At 36.2% G+C, this 17,076-nt stretch overlaps 1 protein-coding gene across 2 annotated transcripts in view; it reads right to left on the reverse strand.

Moving 5' to 3' along the window:
* CDH11 (cadherin 11) overlaps window positions 1-17,076 on the reverse strand; it is a 213,334-nt gene that overhangs the window by 37,565 nt on the left and 158,693 nt on the right. For both annotated transcript variants that reach the window (XM_072635916.1, XM_072635917.1), the window contains 4 exons: window positions 13,056-13,350; window positions 11,166-11,285; window positions 7,539-7,706; window positions 1,340-1,527 (listed from right to left, as the gene is read on the reverse strand). In XM_072635916.1, the coding sequence (XP_072492017.1) occupies window positions 1,340-1,527; window positions 7,539-7,706; window positions 11,166-11,285; window positions 13,056-13,350 (771 nt within the window). The remainder of the gene's footprint in view (window positions 1-1,339; window positions 1,528-7,538; window positions 7,707-11,165; window positions 11,286-13,055; window positions 13,351-17,076) is intronic.

Here is a 17,076-nt window from a genome sequence, read left to right on the forward strand (position 1 = left end):
ACATCCTGATTTAACAGTGGGACAAAGAACTCCCACCAAAGCTTCCATTTAAAGAGACCTCACCAGACAGACATCTCTCGATTTCTTACCAACTGGATTCCTTTTTACTGGACTCCTTCATATCTCTTGCCTGGGTATCTTTCTTAATGCCCTTTCAATTTCCTTTTGTGTAGTCTTTCCACATTAGATTTAGAGCTCCATGAGAGCAGGGACTGCATTTTACTTTTCTATGCTTAGCACAGTGCCTGGCACATAGAAGGTGTTTAATAGATGTTTACTAAGTGGCAGAGCTGGGAGTTGGAAACTACATTTTCTGAGTACACATTCAATAGTCTTTCCACAACACCAGCACTTCAGTTCTCTAGGTTTCACCTTTCTGCCTTCCTTAATCTCTTTCTTCTTTATAATTTAGGTATTTTCATCCTTTTTTTGTACTCCTTAATGTTTTTTTTTTTTTTATTTAAATCTAACTCTCAAACTTCTGCACAGATAAAAACCCGACAATATCCATGTGCTCCTCCATAACCAACAACTTCCTCATCCTCTCAGTTCCAATTGACCTCAATATTTCTTTTTCCATCTCCTACTTCTTTATTGATTCTTCAAATTAATTTTTATCAGTGTTACAATTCAATTTTCACCATTACCCACTGTATCTTAATATTCATGGAGCACTATCCAGTTGAAAATGAATACTTGATTAAAACCAAGGTAACCCTATCACTCAATTCTGATTTCATGCCGAATATGCTTTGAAGATTGAAAGGTGTTGATTTTGCAAGTGGCAAATCAGTTTCAAAAAATAAGTTATAGAATATACCATAATTGTGTCATTATTTTAAAATGAAATTGATTTGGTTTCTCTTTTAAATGTTTCTCTTTTCTCTGCAGTCCTATAAAACATCAGTTGCAGACATGTGGTCGAGGGACTCCTGAGGATGTCCAAAACCCTTTCTGGAGGTCTATAAGCAAAAACTATTTTCAAAATAATACTATATTTTTTTTGGTTTCTAATACAGTAAATATTGACAGCTATACCTAACATCATTGGGATCCTTCTGTAATTTTTTAAAAGTATAATGGGGTACTGAGACCAAAAGTTTTGAGAATCACAGTTCCGGATGAGTCATTACTCCAGGTCAGTAAAAAGTAACAGTTTCCATTAAGGATCAGTTTCATGAATGAATCTAAACCATTTGCACAGACTCTGGTCAATTCCTGTTGACTCTGGGACATAACTTATCCTAGATTTGTCAGGGAAAAATGACAGAGGAGAGGAAATCCTTATTGGGGTGAATGTTCACATCAAAATAGATAGGAACATTCTGCCTCTCCTCACCTTCTTAAGTTTCACCACACCTTCCTGTGTTTCATAATCTGTTGAAATTTCAAACATCTCCATGCCATCCCCATCAATGATATTATAGGTTACTAAGCCATTTTCTCCAATATCTGGGTCTTTGGCTTTCAGTCTTCCTACTTCTTCTCCTGGTACAGCTGCTTCTGACACAGACATCTGATACACACCTAGAAGGAAAATAAATCATTTTTGTCTTGTTTTGTTGATACTGAAAAACATCTTGCTTTTTATATTTCAGTGTGGTTCTCCCTCCACCATTATCTACCCCAGTGCTCCCATACTTTAGAAGACAATTCTTAATGAGGAACTGTGGTTTAAAAAAATCTGTCTTTAGTTGGCCAACATTCAGGTGATAGGTACCTTTATAATTAATCTTGTCTTCAGGGGATGGAAGTACAGCTTAAAACTTTTCCAAGAAAGTGTCCATTAGACTTTAGTATCAACACTGGCACATAACTTTTGAAAAGGCAGTTTCATCTCCATGAGCCTTTCAGGGAGGACTTGGAGAGGTATGCAATAATTTAGAGTTCATTACATTGGTATGAGTTACATAAAGGATTTGAAACGCATATGGATTGAGTAAATAAAAAGTAACAAAGAAAAGGAATAAGCAAATGTGAAACAAATGTTCTCTCATATCTGTCTGATGATGCTTTGAAGGAATAGATTATCTGAAATTGAGTAGAGGCATGGTAGGTAGTAATATGGACAACATTGTCCCAAGTTACATTTAGGATAGGAAAATAATTCCCATTCATTGAAAATCAGGAAATAATTACATTCCCACAAATACCCTGTATATGTAGTTTTTTTTTAACATAGGAAGCTCTAATAAATGCTCAATTTAATAATTTTTCCATGAATTCAGTAATTGTGCTAACTTAATTAATAATTAATTAATACTATTAATACTCCTAATATAGTGTATTTGGTTCCATCCTGAAGGGCAGACTGAGTAAGAGTTATCTCTCTCGTCCTTAACATTGATCAGCATATGATAATACCCAAGAATTAATTATAAAAGCTACCTTCCGTCTCCTGTCATTATAGGGTTATTAATCACCCTTTCATACATCAATATCTAGAATGTTTCAATAGTAATAACTCCTTAATCAATCAATCACATGAGCATCTTAAGCATGTTCAACATTGTGTGAGACATATGGGAATAGAACAGTAGGGCATTTAGTGGCCCTTGTAATTAAAATTTTATTTGGGGATGGCAAAACTTATGCAACACAAGCCTAGCAATGTATTTAAAAAAACATCAGTAAGGACTAAAAAGTGCAGTATATAATCAAATGAAAGAGTGTACAGATCAGATTCTAAATATAATAGAACTCCAAAGTGAGGACAAGCAAGGGTGACTTTTGCCTTTGGAGCTTTGGGGAAGGCTTCATGGAGAGAGTGAGATGCGAACAGGGCCTTGAAAGCCAGAAGATATTTTGATAATAGAGAAAGGCAGGGAAGGAATTATTACTATTCAACTGATAGTCCAAGTTTGTTGAACTGGAAGTCTATCAGGTAAATAATAGAGAAAGAAAAGAAAGCTCTCTAAGTTATCACTGTCCTTAAATTTGTGTAAAGACAGGGGACATACTACATTGAATAGAATGACAGCAGTGATGCCAGAAAGATCTAGTTTCAGGTTCTCCTAACACTTACTAGCCATATCATCACCATCCTTATCAACCTCATTCTTTAAGGTTTACAGTTATTTACAATTTTGGTCCCAAATGATGCTCACAATGACCCTGGGAAGTCTGTGCTATTATTATCCCAATTTTACAGACGAGGACACTGGAGCAGAGAGATTAAATGATTTGCTCAGCTTAGTAAGCTGAGGAAGAATTTGAACTCAAGTTTTCTTGATCTAACTCCAGCTCTAACACTCTGTTCACTGCACAAATCACTTAACTTTCCAAGTTTTCTATTGACATCTACCTGTATCTAAGTTACAAACGATTTACAGATCTATATCATCAGAAGGGGTTTACACAGTGAGCTCTGTACAATGAAAAAAAAAATGTAGCTTCTGACCTAATAGATGAACCACACCAAAAACCAACAAGCCAACAGACATAGAGTGGAGAGAGACTCACTCCCCATCCTACTTCAGTAGGCAGCCTGGTATACTGAAAGAACATTGGCTCATGAGGCAGAGGAATTGGTGGTTTTCCTGTGATGGTCACTGCATATGTGATTCTGAGAAAGCCAATGAGACTCTCTAGGTCATAAGTGTCTAGGTCTCATAGGTCTCCCACCATCTGTGAATCTATAACCTGTGAATATGGTCTCATTGTATGACAGACAGCAGCACTGGGGAGAGATACCTGCATAAAGGGGCCAGTCATTTCTTGTATTTTAATATTTGCTACGTGAGCTTGCATTTGCCTTATTTTTGTTTTGTGTGCAGTCATTTTAGTCATGTCTACCTCTTCACGACTCCATTTAGGATTTTCTTGGAAAAGATACTCTGGAGTGGTCTCTCATTTTTTTTCTAGCTTTTTTTTTCTTTTACAGATGAGAAAACTGAAGCAAACAGAGTTAAGTGACTTGCCCAGGGTCACATCGATGGTAAGTATCTGAGGCCAGATTTGACTCATGAAGATGAGTTTTCCTGACTCTGGGCCTGGTGCTCTATCACCATGCCACCTAGACAACCCTTACCTCATTCATGATCTTAGTTTTTAATCTTGGCCCCACTGAATCCCTGCCTTCAGACACTTCAGACACTTTACCCCTTCAGTCTCTCCTCAGAACCTACTCTTCTTGAGGAAACTTTAAAAAATGGCATATGAGAGTCCAGTATAAGTAGGATGAGATTTAGATAAGAGTTAAGGGCAACTTTTGACAGCTCAGTGATTCAGTGGTTAATGTTTTGGAGTTGGAATTAGAAAGACCTGAGTTTGAATTCTGCCTCAGATGCTAACTGGCCGTTTGACCTTGGACAAATCATTAGTGTCTTTCAGCCTCTCAGATAATAACTAACTGCATCTATCACTGAGAGTTGTTGTAAAGTAGAAGCTTCAAACACAGGTGACTGTTAGGAGCCAGATTAATATGTAATATGTAATTTATATGTAATATGCAAATATTTACCAAAAGAAATAAAAATGCAATAGGACACAGATAACGTTAATATGTGATTTTTCTCAGTCAATACAAGGCTCTCAGGGATCATTTTGTACTGTTTAGTCTCCTGTGTTCCTATTTGAGTTGGATATTATTGTTTTAAAGCATTTTACAAATCTTAAAACTAGCTATTATTATGCTAGCTATTGCATTTTCGGTTTTATTTTTAATCTTCCTGCTCATCATGTTCTAGACTTTGCTAAACTTTGGATCACAGGACCAGCATATTAAGAGTCTGCATTCCAAAGCAATAATGTTTAGCACTTTTCAGGTTCCATTGTGTGGGCAGCTGGGTGGAGAAATGGATGGAGCGCTGGACCTGGAGTCAGGAAGACCCGTCTTCTTGGTTTGAAATCCAGCCTCAGACATTTACTAGCTGTGTGACCCTGGGCAAGTCCCTTAAACCTGTTTGCCTCAGTTTCCTCATCGGTAAAATGGAGAAGGAAATGGCAAACCACTCCAGTATCTTTGCCAAGAAAACCCCGAGTTGGGTCATGAAGAAACTGAAATAACTGAACAAGAAGAAGGTCCCATTAACAATCACTAAACATTGGAGCACATGGTACTGTTGGTCCTCTCTTCCTCTCGACTTTTTGTGATGTTTTCCTATAATATATGCCCCCCTCTCAATCAGACCAATTCTTCTAAGGTTTCTTTTGCAGGATAGTCAGCTATGTCCTTTGCCCTTTGACTAGGGCTACCCTAAGTCTATGTCCTGGGCCCTTTCCATTTCTCTCTGTACTCTCTTCCTCTTTCATCTCATTAGGTCCCGTTGATTTAATCATCACTTTACAAATGCCTCCCAGATTTACACATATTTTTAGGCATGATCAATATATTGGTGTTTTGTTGGGCTATATAATTTCTTACAGGGGATAGTTTTTAAGGGAGGGTGAGTTCGTGGGTATTAAAATATATGCAAAAACATATAAGATCAACAATAAAATAGGTTTAAAGTTTGTAGAATGAAATACAAAAGTTTAGAAGGAGGCACAAACAGAGAAATAAAAGTTTTGTTATGATAATACTACAATATTAAATTTAATATAAATAATATAATTTAATTAATTAAATTTAATATAAACTAAAAAAACAATAAACTGACAGACATCTACAGTTTGACAGCCTTTTTGTGGTTGCTTTTTGGGTATATTGAGATGTTCATGTTGAAAATTATTAATATAATAAAGAAAATTAAAATTTAAAAAAGTTTTTTTGAGTGTGCATGCTATCCAAGAATTTCCTAAAAAAATCTGTGTAACTTTTATCTATAGAACTCCCATCATCCATTAAAAACCTGTCAGAAAAGGAAAATTCAGCGGACATGATCTATTTTTGATAAAATCATGCTACAAACATTGCATCCTTTTCTAGATATTGAGCAATCATCTCTTTTATGATTTTATCCATTGTATAATGGATTTCCCAGTAATTAGTCAAACTTGCCCACCTATTTCAGGTAGGTCTCTCTCTGTCTCTGTTTCTGTCTCTATCTTTCTCTGTCACTCGTCATTCTCTGTGTTTCTGTCTCTGTCTCTGTCTCTGTCTCTGTCTGTCTGTCTCTGTCTCTGTCTCTGTCTCTGTCTCTGTCTCTCTGTCTCTCTCTCTGTCTCTCTCTCTCTCTCTCTCTTTCTGTGTCTCTGTGTCTCTGTCACTCTACCCTTCCTTCCCTGCCATGAGAGAGCTGTCTCTCTTTAGAAAACTGAAATCATTGCCTTTCTCCATTACTACAGTACCTTTCACATTCTTGGTGATCTTCAGAATATTACTGACAGTAGCTCTATAATCTCACCCATCAGTTTCAATGTCTGAGAATGGTGTTAATTTTGCCAACTTTATGTTAAAAACGAAACAAAACAAAACCTTGTAGCATCCTTACTCTGGTGAATCATGTCTTATTTTATATATACGCTTTTCCCCATATAAATTAAACATAGAAAATGCATTCTGCAAGTGTATGGGGATGTAAGTGTGAAAGGACAGAAGGACTTGCTGGCAGATTTGGGCATGCATTGATCTGAACAGTGCCAAAAAAGTAGTAAAAATAATTGGGGATCAGGAGTCATAATCTCTCACCCCAATCACAAAGGCATAGCAGCAAAGAAATTTCTTAGTCCAAGTATATTGAATTCAGTTCCAATGATCATAATTTTTAAAAAGGAATGAAAAGTATAAATTCTGGGGCCAAATTTATTTATGTGGTGCACAAGTATTTATTAAACAACTAAGATATATGATATCATGCTACATGCTGGGGATATAAAGAGAAAAATGAAATAATTCCATGCTCAAAGACTTTATATAAAAATTCTAGTACTGGTTCCAGGTAAGGCCAGGGTCTGTTAAATAGACATAGATCAGTGAGATTTAAGACCCAGTATTGCATCTTGCAAAAGAGGTGACTCTTCATAATTCCCCTGTAGACTCTCTCCATGATGTTTGTTGTCTGCCAGGCCTAAGGCATTGCCATTGTAATGATAGTCTCCATGTTTTGATGGCCAGGTCTCTAATTTCATTGTGGAGTCTCTTTAAAACTCCAGTGGATGCCATTTAGTCCCAGGTCTCTACTTTGAATTAACTATTAATTTGCCTGGTACATAGCAAGCCCTTATAAATGCTTATTGACATTACATTTTATTTTTTGAAAGATTATTTTCTGTTGACTGCTCTTTATTATTACCAACTTGTCCATATCAGGTTCAATTTGAATGGGGAGGGGCTGTCCCCAGTACTGTCCTCAGACAAAGATATCTATTTCTTAAGTGAACTGTCATATTTTTATCTTGGAATATTCTTTTGACCTCATTATACCTTAATAGTCTCTGACATATTTTTTACATGGTTTTCTCCCTTTCACAGCTTGAAAGAATTCCTTGGAAGACTTAAAACAAGGGTAGAGTAGGAGCCAGAGAAGTTTCATTTGGGGATTATAATTCCTGAGGTACTTATGTCATGAGATTGTTATGATGAATACAAACTAGAAATAGTAGCTGCTAGGATTATAACTAAGATTATTCTTTAAAAAAAAATTCTCAGCACTTACTCTGTGGAAACTTTGGTGGGTTGTCATTGACATCAGTAAGTGTAATTGTCACTTTGGTTGTCCCTGAGAGTCCACCCATGTGTCCGCCCATATCCTTGGCTTGTATTACAACATGATATTCCTCCTTGGCTTCTCTGTCCATGTTGGGAAGTGCTGTTCTGATTATACCTGTGTGGGTAACGGAAAAAAATAGAGAGAGTACAAACCATCCATCACTTGCCATTTAGAGATCCTGGAATTACATGAAAATTTCATCCTTCCCCTATCTCCCCATCCCAAAGAACTAAAGGATTATCAATTATCCCTTACACACACACACACACACACACACACACACACACACACACACACACACACACACACACACACACACACCTCTCAACACATGCATGCATAGATGTACACCTAGATGCCCCAATTAGATACTACAGTTGTCAGGAGATTTGGTTGCTTCAGAGAGCGATCACAGGTGCAGCCATGACCAGTGAGGATGGTCTACTCTGTCTACTGGCTCCATTGTGCTATATCAGCTGTCATACAATGCAGCTGACTATGCTAGGATTTCTTTCCGATCAGTCAGGGGTGTTAGCTAGTAAGAACAGTGCTGATGTGTGATGGTTTAATGTTGGGTAGAATCTAGCTTCAGGCATGAGCAAACATGGTGTATGGCAGGGTTTTGTAAGTTGGGCTCCATGAATTTTTGGAGAGACAGAGAGAAAGAGAGAGAGGGAGATGAGAGGAGAGAGACAGACAGAGACGGAGAGAGACAGACAGAGACACAGAGAGGCAGAAGGACAGAGGGACAGGGAAACACAGAGAGAGAGATGGAGATAGACTATTTTTCAAAATAATTGGTTTCCTTTGTAACTTTATTTGCTTTCTTTTAAGCATTTAAAAGCAGTATTCTGAAGAAGGGCCCACAGGTTTTAGCAGATTACTAAAGGGGCCTGTGATACACAAATAAATTAAAAACCTCTCATGAATGGAGTGTATGGTCAGAATTAAAGAAACAAATGGAAGAAGATATTAAAAAGGATAAATCTTGTGTTTCCTCTTGTGTAATAAGATTCTGCTATACTAACTGATGGTTGCCTCAGCTGCCTACCATAACTTGGCCAAGATTTGCTAAGCTTCACTTTATTCCCTGGCAATATCTTTATCAACCACCATGCCACCTGGACAAGAAACCATGATGCTAAGATTTAACATTTTTAACTCCAGAACTAGTGATCTGAGGCCCAACTGGCCTGATTGGTAATTGATTCAAGGCTGAGATCTAATCAAGCTTCACTTCAACCCCTGGCTATCTGCTCACTAGCTGCCATGGGTATACTCTCCCCACCACCTTTCCATTTCTGAAACCATAAGCAAATCAACTATCCTATAATACACTTTATCCACCCTATTATAATCTCCTTGAAGGCAAAGTCTGCCTTCACTTCTAGTACAGTTTGGTACATATTAAGAACTGAATAAAGCATGCCTGCCTTCCTTTCTTCCTTTCTTCTTTCCTTCCTTCCTTCCTTCCTTCCTTCCTTCCTTCCTTCCTTCCTTCCTTCCTTCCTTTCTTCTATTTATTCACTCATTTATCCCCATAGTACATGGAGATGTTCAAGCATGCCTGTGTCATTTTCTAATACACCCATATAACCCATTCCAGTGCACTACTCAGCAAATGATAAAGAAGCTTTTATATCAGATCAAGTCTGTTGCTCTCCATCTTTATACTGTACCAGCTGAACTTGCTCACATTTTCCAGTGCCAGATGCTAGAAGAAATCTAGGTTATTTGTGAGTGTTGATATTTCCCTCATCTTAACAGGGGGTAAATTATCATTTTGAAATCTCTGTTCAAAAACTCTAAGACAGTGTTTCTCCAGGAATTTGTCAAGAGTTTGTTAGATGGGTCATGAAATTATGAATATGATTCTACTGAAGATAAAAGTTCATAAATTTAAATGGTAAGACAAGCATCTACAAATCAATCAAAGCTGAGTGTTACAGAAGTATAAAGAACAAGCATGCCCCCAAAGAAGATATATGAGAAAAAACTTCTAGTGTTCTTTTGCAAAGGTGGGAGACAAGGAAGTCTACAAATTTGGAATATTACATATATTGTCAGATTTTTCTTGATTTATTAGGTGATTTTGTTGAAATTCTTTATCTTTTTATTTTGTTTTAATTCTTTTCTATAATGGCAGTATTAGTTCAATGTAAGTATGCAATGTGATTTGTCAATCAGTAAAGAAGCATTTATTAATCTCTTATTATGTTCCAGGAACTGTTCTAAGTAGTGGGGATATAAAGAGATGCATAAATGATCTCCAGCCTCAAGATGTTCACTTTTACAGGAGCAAACATGTATATAAATAGATGTATATCATATAAAATATAAATAGATAGCCAGGTAATGAAAGGGATAAAATGCTACACTTTGAGTCAGGAAGAGCTGGTTTTGAATTCTGCCTCAGACACAACTATGTGACCCTGGGAAGGTCACTTAACATCTCTTAGCTTATTTCTTCATCTGTAAAATGAGGTTAATGATAGGACCTCCCTCACATGAGAATTGTGAAGACCAAATGAGATAGTACACGAAAAGAGCTCTGTAAACATTAAAGAGGTTTATGAATGTTAGCTTTTATACAAGACACAGAGAGGTAGACAGTTATCTAGAGGGAAAGGCATTAGAAGCTAGAGGTACTAGGCAAAGGTCTCCTTCAGAAGCTGGTGCTTGAATTAAGTTTTTGAAAGAACCCAAAAATGAAAATAATTTCTTTGCAAAGGGCCAGATTAGCTTCAAAAGGGCAACCAAAGCAATCAAATGTATATTGCTTTATGGGATATATGTGTGTGTATGTATGTATATGTAAGTATTTATGTATATATATATGTATATATACACACATATGTATGTGATGTATATATGTGAATATATGTGTGTGTGTATATATATGTGTGTGTGTGTGTATATATATACATATATTTTAAATGTAGCATCCAGGAATTTCCAAGGGATAAGTGGATAGATTTCAGGGCATTTGTGAACTTGGATGAATAAAGACAGAATTTTATTTTCACTAACTGCCAATATAAATTTTGTATTTCTTGAAAATATGAATTTTTAAAGCATTATCATGCAAAGAGGTCCACAATATTCACCAGACTGCCAAAGGTACCACAACACAGAAGAGGGTTGGAACCCTTGTTCTATAGCCTTTAAGGAGAATCAGGGAGATGGTACAACAGCACGGCATAGTAGATAGAGAGTTGACTCCAAAGTCAGAAGGACTGAGGTTAAATTTTGCCGCTGCTATATCCTGTCTGTATGACCGTGAGACAAGTCACTTAACTTAAAACACAGTGCTCTAAAACTGTAAGTTGTAGAGAAAGTGTTGGTCTGAACTGGCAAAGAGAGTTCTTGGCAGTGATCTTATATCAAGAAAATTGTCCATAGTCTTTACCTTACATTCAGTCTTATAAGGAAATGGGCCCCAGACAAGTGACTTCACTTCTCCAGAGCTAACATATGCTAGAGTCAGTCATATCTTCTGATTGTCCCTTGGTTGATGCTGGACTGGAGTCAGAGAACAAAACCATGTAAACTCCTAACTTTAATCTCCCATACCTGTTTGTGCTTCAACAGAAAAATAGGGTTGGCCTTCCAGAATGCTATAAACCAGTTTAGCACTGTTTCCATAGGTAGGGTCATCGGCATCTGAAGCTGTTACTTGGATCACAGATGTACCTGAAGAAGAAGACAAATTTCTTTTGCTCAAATAACCTAAGCTATACAAATTATATATTTATACGTATGGTTTGATTTCATAATTGAAAAAAAAAACGTCAAGAACACCATGTCAATGCATTTGTGTTTTTTCTTTGGAATTAGAAATGTGTTTAATTTAGTTTTTATTAATTAATAAAATATTTTCTCTTCCTTTCATCTCTCCTAAAGAAAAAAGAAAAAAAAATATATTTTAATTAGTTGATTCAAATATAAAAATTATATACTCATGGTAAATTCCACATTTGGTAGCTAAACTAATGCTACAAATATTATTGTAAAAAACATTTCCAGACTCATGAAGTTGAACTATTCAGTAAATCAAATAATTAAGTATAATTCCTCCCAAAGAGTGTAATAAATGATAATTAATAATAAATTAGTTTTCATAAAAGGGATAGTGTGTAAATTCCATCTGTAGCCATGTAATAAATATATTTTATTGTAGCTTTGCATGTAATAACATTGCTAATCCTACTTTTTAATTAATTTATTGCTATAAATATTGTCTAGAATGTTGTTCCCTGCTGTTATGGAAATCATATCTTTCCTGTTCAGATGCGATTGGTAGCCATCAGAAAATAAAAAAAAGGACAAAAAGAACAAAAAAAAATAGACAACATCTGTTGGGTTCCAAGGTCAGCATCTGTTGGGTCAGACTCTGGAGCATTTCAACCAAAGAACTAAGTAGGAAATTAATTTGTCATCTTCCCTCAAAAGCCCTCAACACCTCATTTCTGGTGTAGCCATTGCCTGATGAAGCACTTGAGTTGGAGTATCTGAGTGGGGAAGTGGCATTCTGTTGCAATATGGTGGCATGATGTATCAAACTTAAAACAATATAGACTATAAACACAAGTCCAGTCTCAAAGCCTTTACTATTCTGGTACTAGGGATGGTGCAGGTTCATTGGTCTCTAGTCACCCAAGTAATCTATCTCCAACTATTAACTGCAAAAATATTGTTATTATTTAATAAGTGAGCATAAGATTATCAACACTTGTACAAGTTTACCAGACTTATTTTTTTCTGTTGTTTCTAAAAAAAACAACATGATGACACATAAAAGATTATAAATGAAGTCTAGTCAAGAATCATTTATTAGTCACTTATTATGTGTCAAGCACTATGCTAAATGCTGATGATAACAAAATGGTAAGGTCCCTAGGAACAATGTTTTAAATTGGTAATTGATCAAATACTCTTAAAGTAAAGGTTTCGCTATATTTTGGTAGGTAGAAGTCGGTCTGGAATATGACCTCATTGCAAAATGATGTTTCATAGGGAAAGAGCATATAGGCTAGAGCTGTATTCAGGGGAGTTGCTCATAGAACCAAATAGAAGAATCTGAATGAATGAATTAAAAATGCTAAAGGAAGTGGTAATTTAAAGCAGTCCTCCAAGGAATCCTTTAGTGTGACAAAGATTCCTTAAATAATGCAGATTAAATCCCCTTGATTTATGTTGTAAGGTTTTATATTATAATATTGAATTCATTTAATATAGGTCCCAGGTTTTATGTTATAATATTGAATTAATTTAATATAGGTCCCAGCTGCATCTATTAGTAGTACCTTGATAAGTGCCTGAAAGCCACTCTCACTTATTTCTTCTCTAAGAAAAAAAGTCCTACTTTCCGAATTGTGGCAAAGTTTGGGGAATATTTACTTGTATATAAGTGAGCCCAGTGTTTATAAAAAAGAAAAGAGAGTAGGGTTCCTTGGTACATACCCACATTGGACCGCTCTGGCACATTGGCATGGTAATTTTCATGTAAGAATTCAGGAGGGTTGTCATTGATGTCCTGAACTTTGACAATGAATTCTGAAGGTGGCTCCAATGGTCGATTGGTGTCTCTGTCCACAGCTTGTGCCATCAGCGTATACTGGGCTCTCTCTTCTCGGTCCAGTGTCTTGGTTGCATGAATGTTCCCTGATTTGTCATCAATAACAAAAATGGTTCCTGCTCCTTCACCTGAGAGAATGTATTTAATGTTCCCATCACCAGAATCAATATCAGAGTGGAGCTAGGAAGAGGAAAAAAAAGATATTTGTGATCTTACAATCAGACAATGTGAGCAAATAAAATAGGGATGAATTGAATGGGTCAGTGCTGAAATAAAACCTGGTTAACTGTCCTTGTTGGACAATAGGGTGTCTTGATAAAGAAGTGATGGTTTGAACCAACAACCTAAATTATCCAGGGCAATTAAAGGAAGGGAAGAAATAATTGGGGAGGGAAAAGAATTTCAAGGGAGCCTAATAAGCTCTGTGCCAAATATATCTCAGCACATAACTTTTTAACTTTCCAGTTCACTATGATCTATATGACAACTATTATCCAGATGAAAATGTGCTCAAGACAATAAAAGATACAGACCTGGAATGGGTCACAGAACTCATCTAGTTTTATCTCCTTATTTTATACATGAGGAAACTAAAGCCAGGAGAGATGAAGTGAAGAAAGGCAAATTAAATGGAAGAGCTAGAATTTGAACTCGTCTTCAAACTCCAGTATCTGTTCTTTCCAATGTGGCATAATGCCTCTCAATATTTTTAGAACTTGATCATATCAGACAGGAAAAAATAACAAACAAAAGCTGAATAGTGGACTTTCACCCTTCTTAGCTGCAATGCTAATTTAATCTATGCTATCTTTTAAAAGTGCAGTTTTGATATAGTATCCCCTTATTTCAAAACCATCCATGACTCCCTAATATCTTTTGTATATAGTAAATTCATAAATAAGAATATTAATTATAATAACTCACATTTAGATAATATTACTATTTACATAGCACTTTGCTCACAATTAAATTTAAATTCCCTTTTCAAATAATCAAGGGTCTGGTACCAACTTACTTTTCCCATCATGTCTCTTAGTAAATTCCTTTATGTTCCAGCCAAAGCAGATTACTAGTTATTTCCTAAGCATAACTTATGTTTTCCTGCCTTTAATTCCTAAGTGTAGAATGGTCTCCTTCATCATTCATACCCACCACAAACCTAACTATTACTAAAGGCTCTGTTTAAATGTCACTTTTTCCATAAAATCTTCCAGGTGCGGTTGCACCCTCCTCTCAAGTTCCATCATATTATATTGACATTTCTGTTATGGTACTTATCACACTCTGCTTTGGATTGCACTTATTTCTGTATATGGACTGCTTTAATCTGAGCCCCTATGTATCCTGGACTGGGGATATTAGAGTATAATACACTGCCCTGGTCAGATCACAGTAAGGATGTTATGATGAACCCTGGGTGCCACATCTCAAGAACAGCATTGATAAACTGGACAGTATCCAAGCGACAGTGTACAGAATGATGAAGGACCTTGAGTCTACATTGAATTGGGATTCATTCATGAAATCAGGTACAAGGACATGATAACTGGATTCAAATACCTGAAGGCTGTCACAAGGAAGGATTAAATTTCAGCTTGGCTGGAGGATAGATCTAAGAGCAATTGGTAGGACATGAAAAGATACACATTTAAATGGCATCAGAGGTATGGGGAAACTTTCTAATGGAGCTATTTAATAGAAAAATGGACTGTCTCAAGAGATAGTCTCACTGGAGGCGTTCAAGCAAGAGCTTTTATGGCATATTGGCCACAGGGGTGTAGAGGGTGGTGTGGGAGGAGTCCTTCAGGAAAGGGTTAGACTGCATGGCCTCTGAGGTCCCTTATATTTATGAGATTCTGTGAGATAGGGACAGAGACTTGTTAATCCATGTACTCGACACAGCACAACAAATGGTCTTGATATAATAGTCTATAAGTGTTTGATGAATGAATGAATACATTAGTATCTCCCAGGGTGGCAGTGATGGCATTCCAAATGGGTAATATTCTCCTCCTACTCAATTGACTCTTACTTTATGCAGTATTTTTAAGGCTTTCAATTTTTTTTCTCCCAAAACACTTTTTTTCATAACTACTGCATGAGGTAGTTGGTGCAAATATCATTGCCCCATTTTTTAAAAAAAAGAACTGAAGTCTAGATAGGAAAAATGACTTTCCAGGAGTCACACAAGTGATTCTTGATGCCAAGTATGATCAGAATCAGAATAAGAACCCAGCTCTCCCCAGACTCCAATTTTAGCTTATTTTCTACTATATTATGAGTTCCAAAAGGAGGAAATTCCTATTTTTCCAAAGACAATGTATTATGTAGACTTTTGCTTTATTTAACACCAACTGTCCTATTGAATTTCAATCTTTATTTTCCTTATTCTATCCTAAGTGGGAGAGAGCACAGACAATCTGTTCACAAGAAGACATTGAGGACCCTTCTGACTCTACCCACAGACCTAAGCCAGTGTCCAAGATGTCTAGAGGTTTACAAAAACAAATTATCATAGGACCATGAAATCTTTTATAGCTGTCAAAAAGAAACAATTATACAGTTAAGCAAGATTTGGCAAAGTACTGTAGCGGGTCTGGGCAGATAATTTCTCCATCATTCAAAGAGATTGAAAATAGTGTACTTCTCACACACTGTTTTCAAATGAGTAGAGATCCATGGGAAGTGTGTGTGTGTGTGTGTGTGTGTGTGTGTGTGTGTGCACCTGTGTAGTGACTGGACATGTGATTTCATTGGTAGAAGGAACTCCTCGATAAGACTATTATTTTTACAAATACAGGTCAGCACTTTTTCTGTAACATATTCCCCAGTGAGCTTCCTAGGTCACTGAGAGGTTAACCAACCTGTCCAGGTACACACAGCCAATCTTCTGGTCTGAGGAGGACTTAATCCTTTGCTTCAAGTTGGCCTTGCCGCGTTGGTCTCTCTGTCTTTATTTCTGTGTCACTCTATCTCTCCCCGCCTCACGGATAAATACATATATGTATGTAACTATATACATTATATTTATGCAAAATATCATATTATGCATAATACAACATAATGCATATTGTACGTGTATATTCACATACAATACGTGTATACATAATAGGTACATATGTGCATATGCACCTACTAAAAATTAAAATATATCAAATTTATAAAAGAAAACTGTGATAGAGTAGAAATGACACTGGATATGAAATCAATACAATACTCTTCACTGATTCATTGATTCAGATTCACTTCATTCATTTAAATACTGGCTTTCGAACACTTAATGTGCACAGAGCATTGTGCTCAGCAACGTTGGAGGGGACTGCTGTGTGACCATAGCCGGGTCACTAAACCTCTCTAGCTCTGTGTAAAATTGTAAAATGAAGGGATTATACATGATTATCTCTAAGGTTTCTTTGAGTTTTGGCATTCTGTGATAAGGTCCCTATGAAGTCTCAACATCCGAACGTTCTGACGTTCCTTCCAGATAGAGCATCACATGTTCTAAGGCTTATTAAAGTTCTAACAAAATATTCTAAGATCTCTTCTGGCTGTCACATTTTCTATGTTCTTACATTCTATATCCTAATGTTCTTTCCAACTCTAGCCTTGCATGATTCTGTGAATTCAAAGGAGAGTAATTTTGTTAAACAAATTCTATTTCATACCAAAGGGATGTCTTTAGGGAAAAAAAATACAAAGAGTAGTTGGTGTTCAAGCAATATATTTCTAATATAGAATTTTAAAGTATGTGTGATTCATATTGAGTTATTTTTGCAAGAAAAAATGGACTTTAAACACTTTTTAAATGATGCACTTGTTTTTTAAGCAAAAGCTCAAAGATTGCCATCATCTTTAACCTTGTTTGTAGGTAGTTGGAAATGCAACAATTTTGTTTAATTCTTCTGC

Source organism: Notamacropus eugenii, chromosome 1, assembly GCF_028372415.1.
Source record: "Notamacropus eugenii isolate mMacEug1 chromosome 1, mMacEug1.pri_v2, whole genome shotgun sequence".
Taxonomy (NCBI): domain Eukaryota; kingdom Metazoa; phylum Chordata; class Mammalia; order Diprotodontia; family Macropodidae; genus Notamacropus; species Notamacropus eugenii.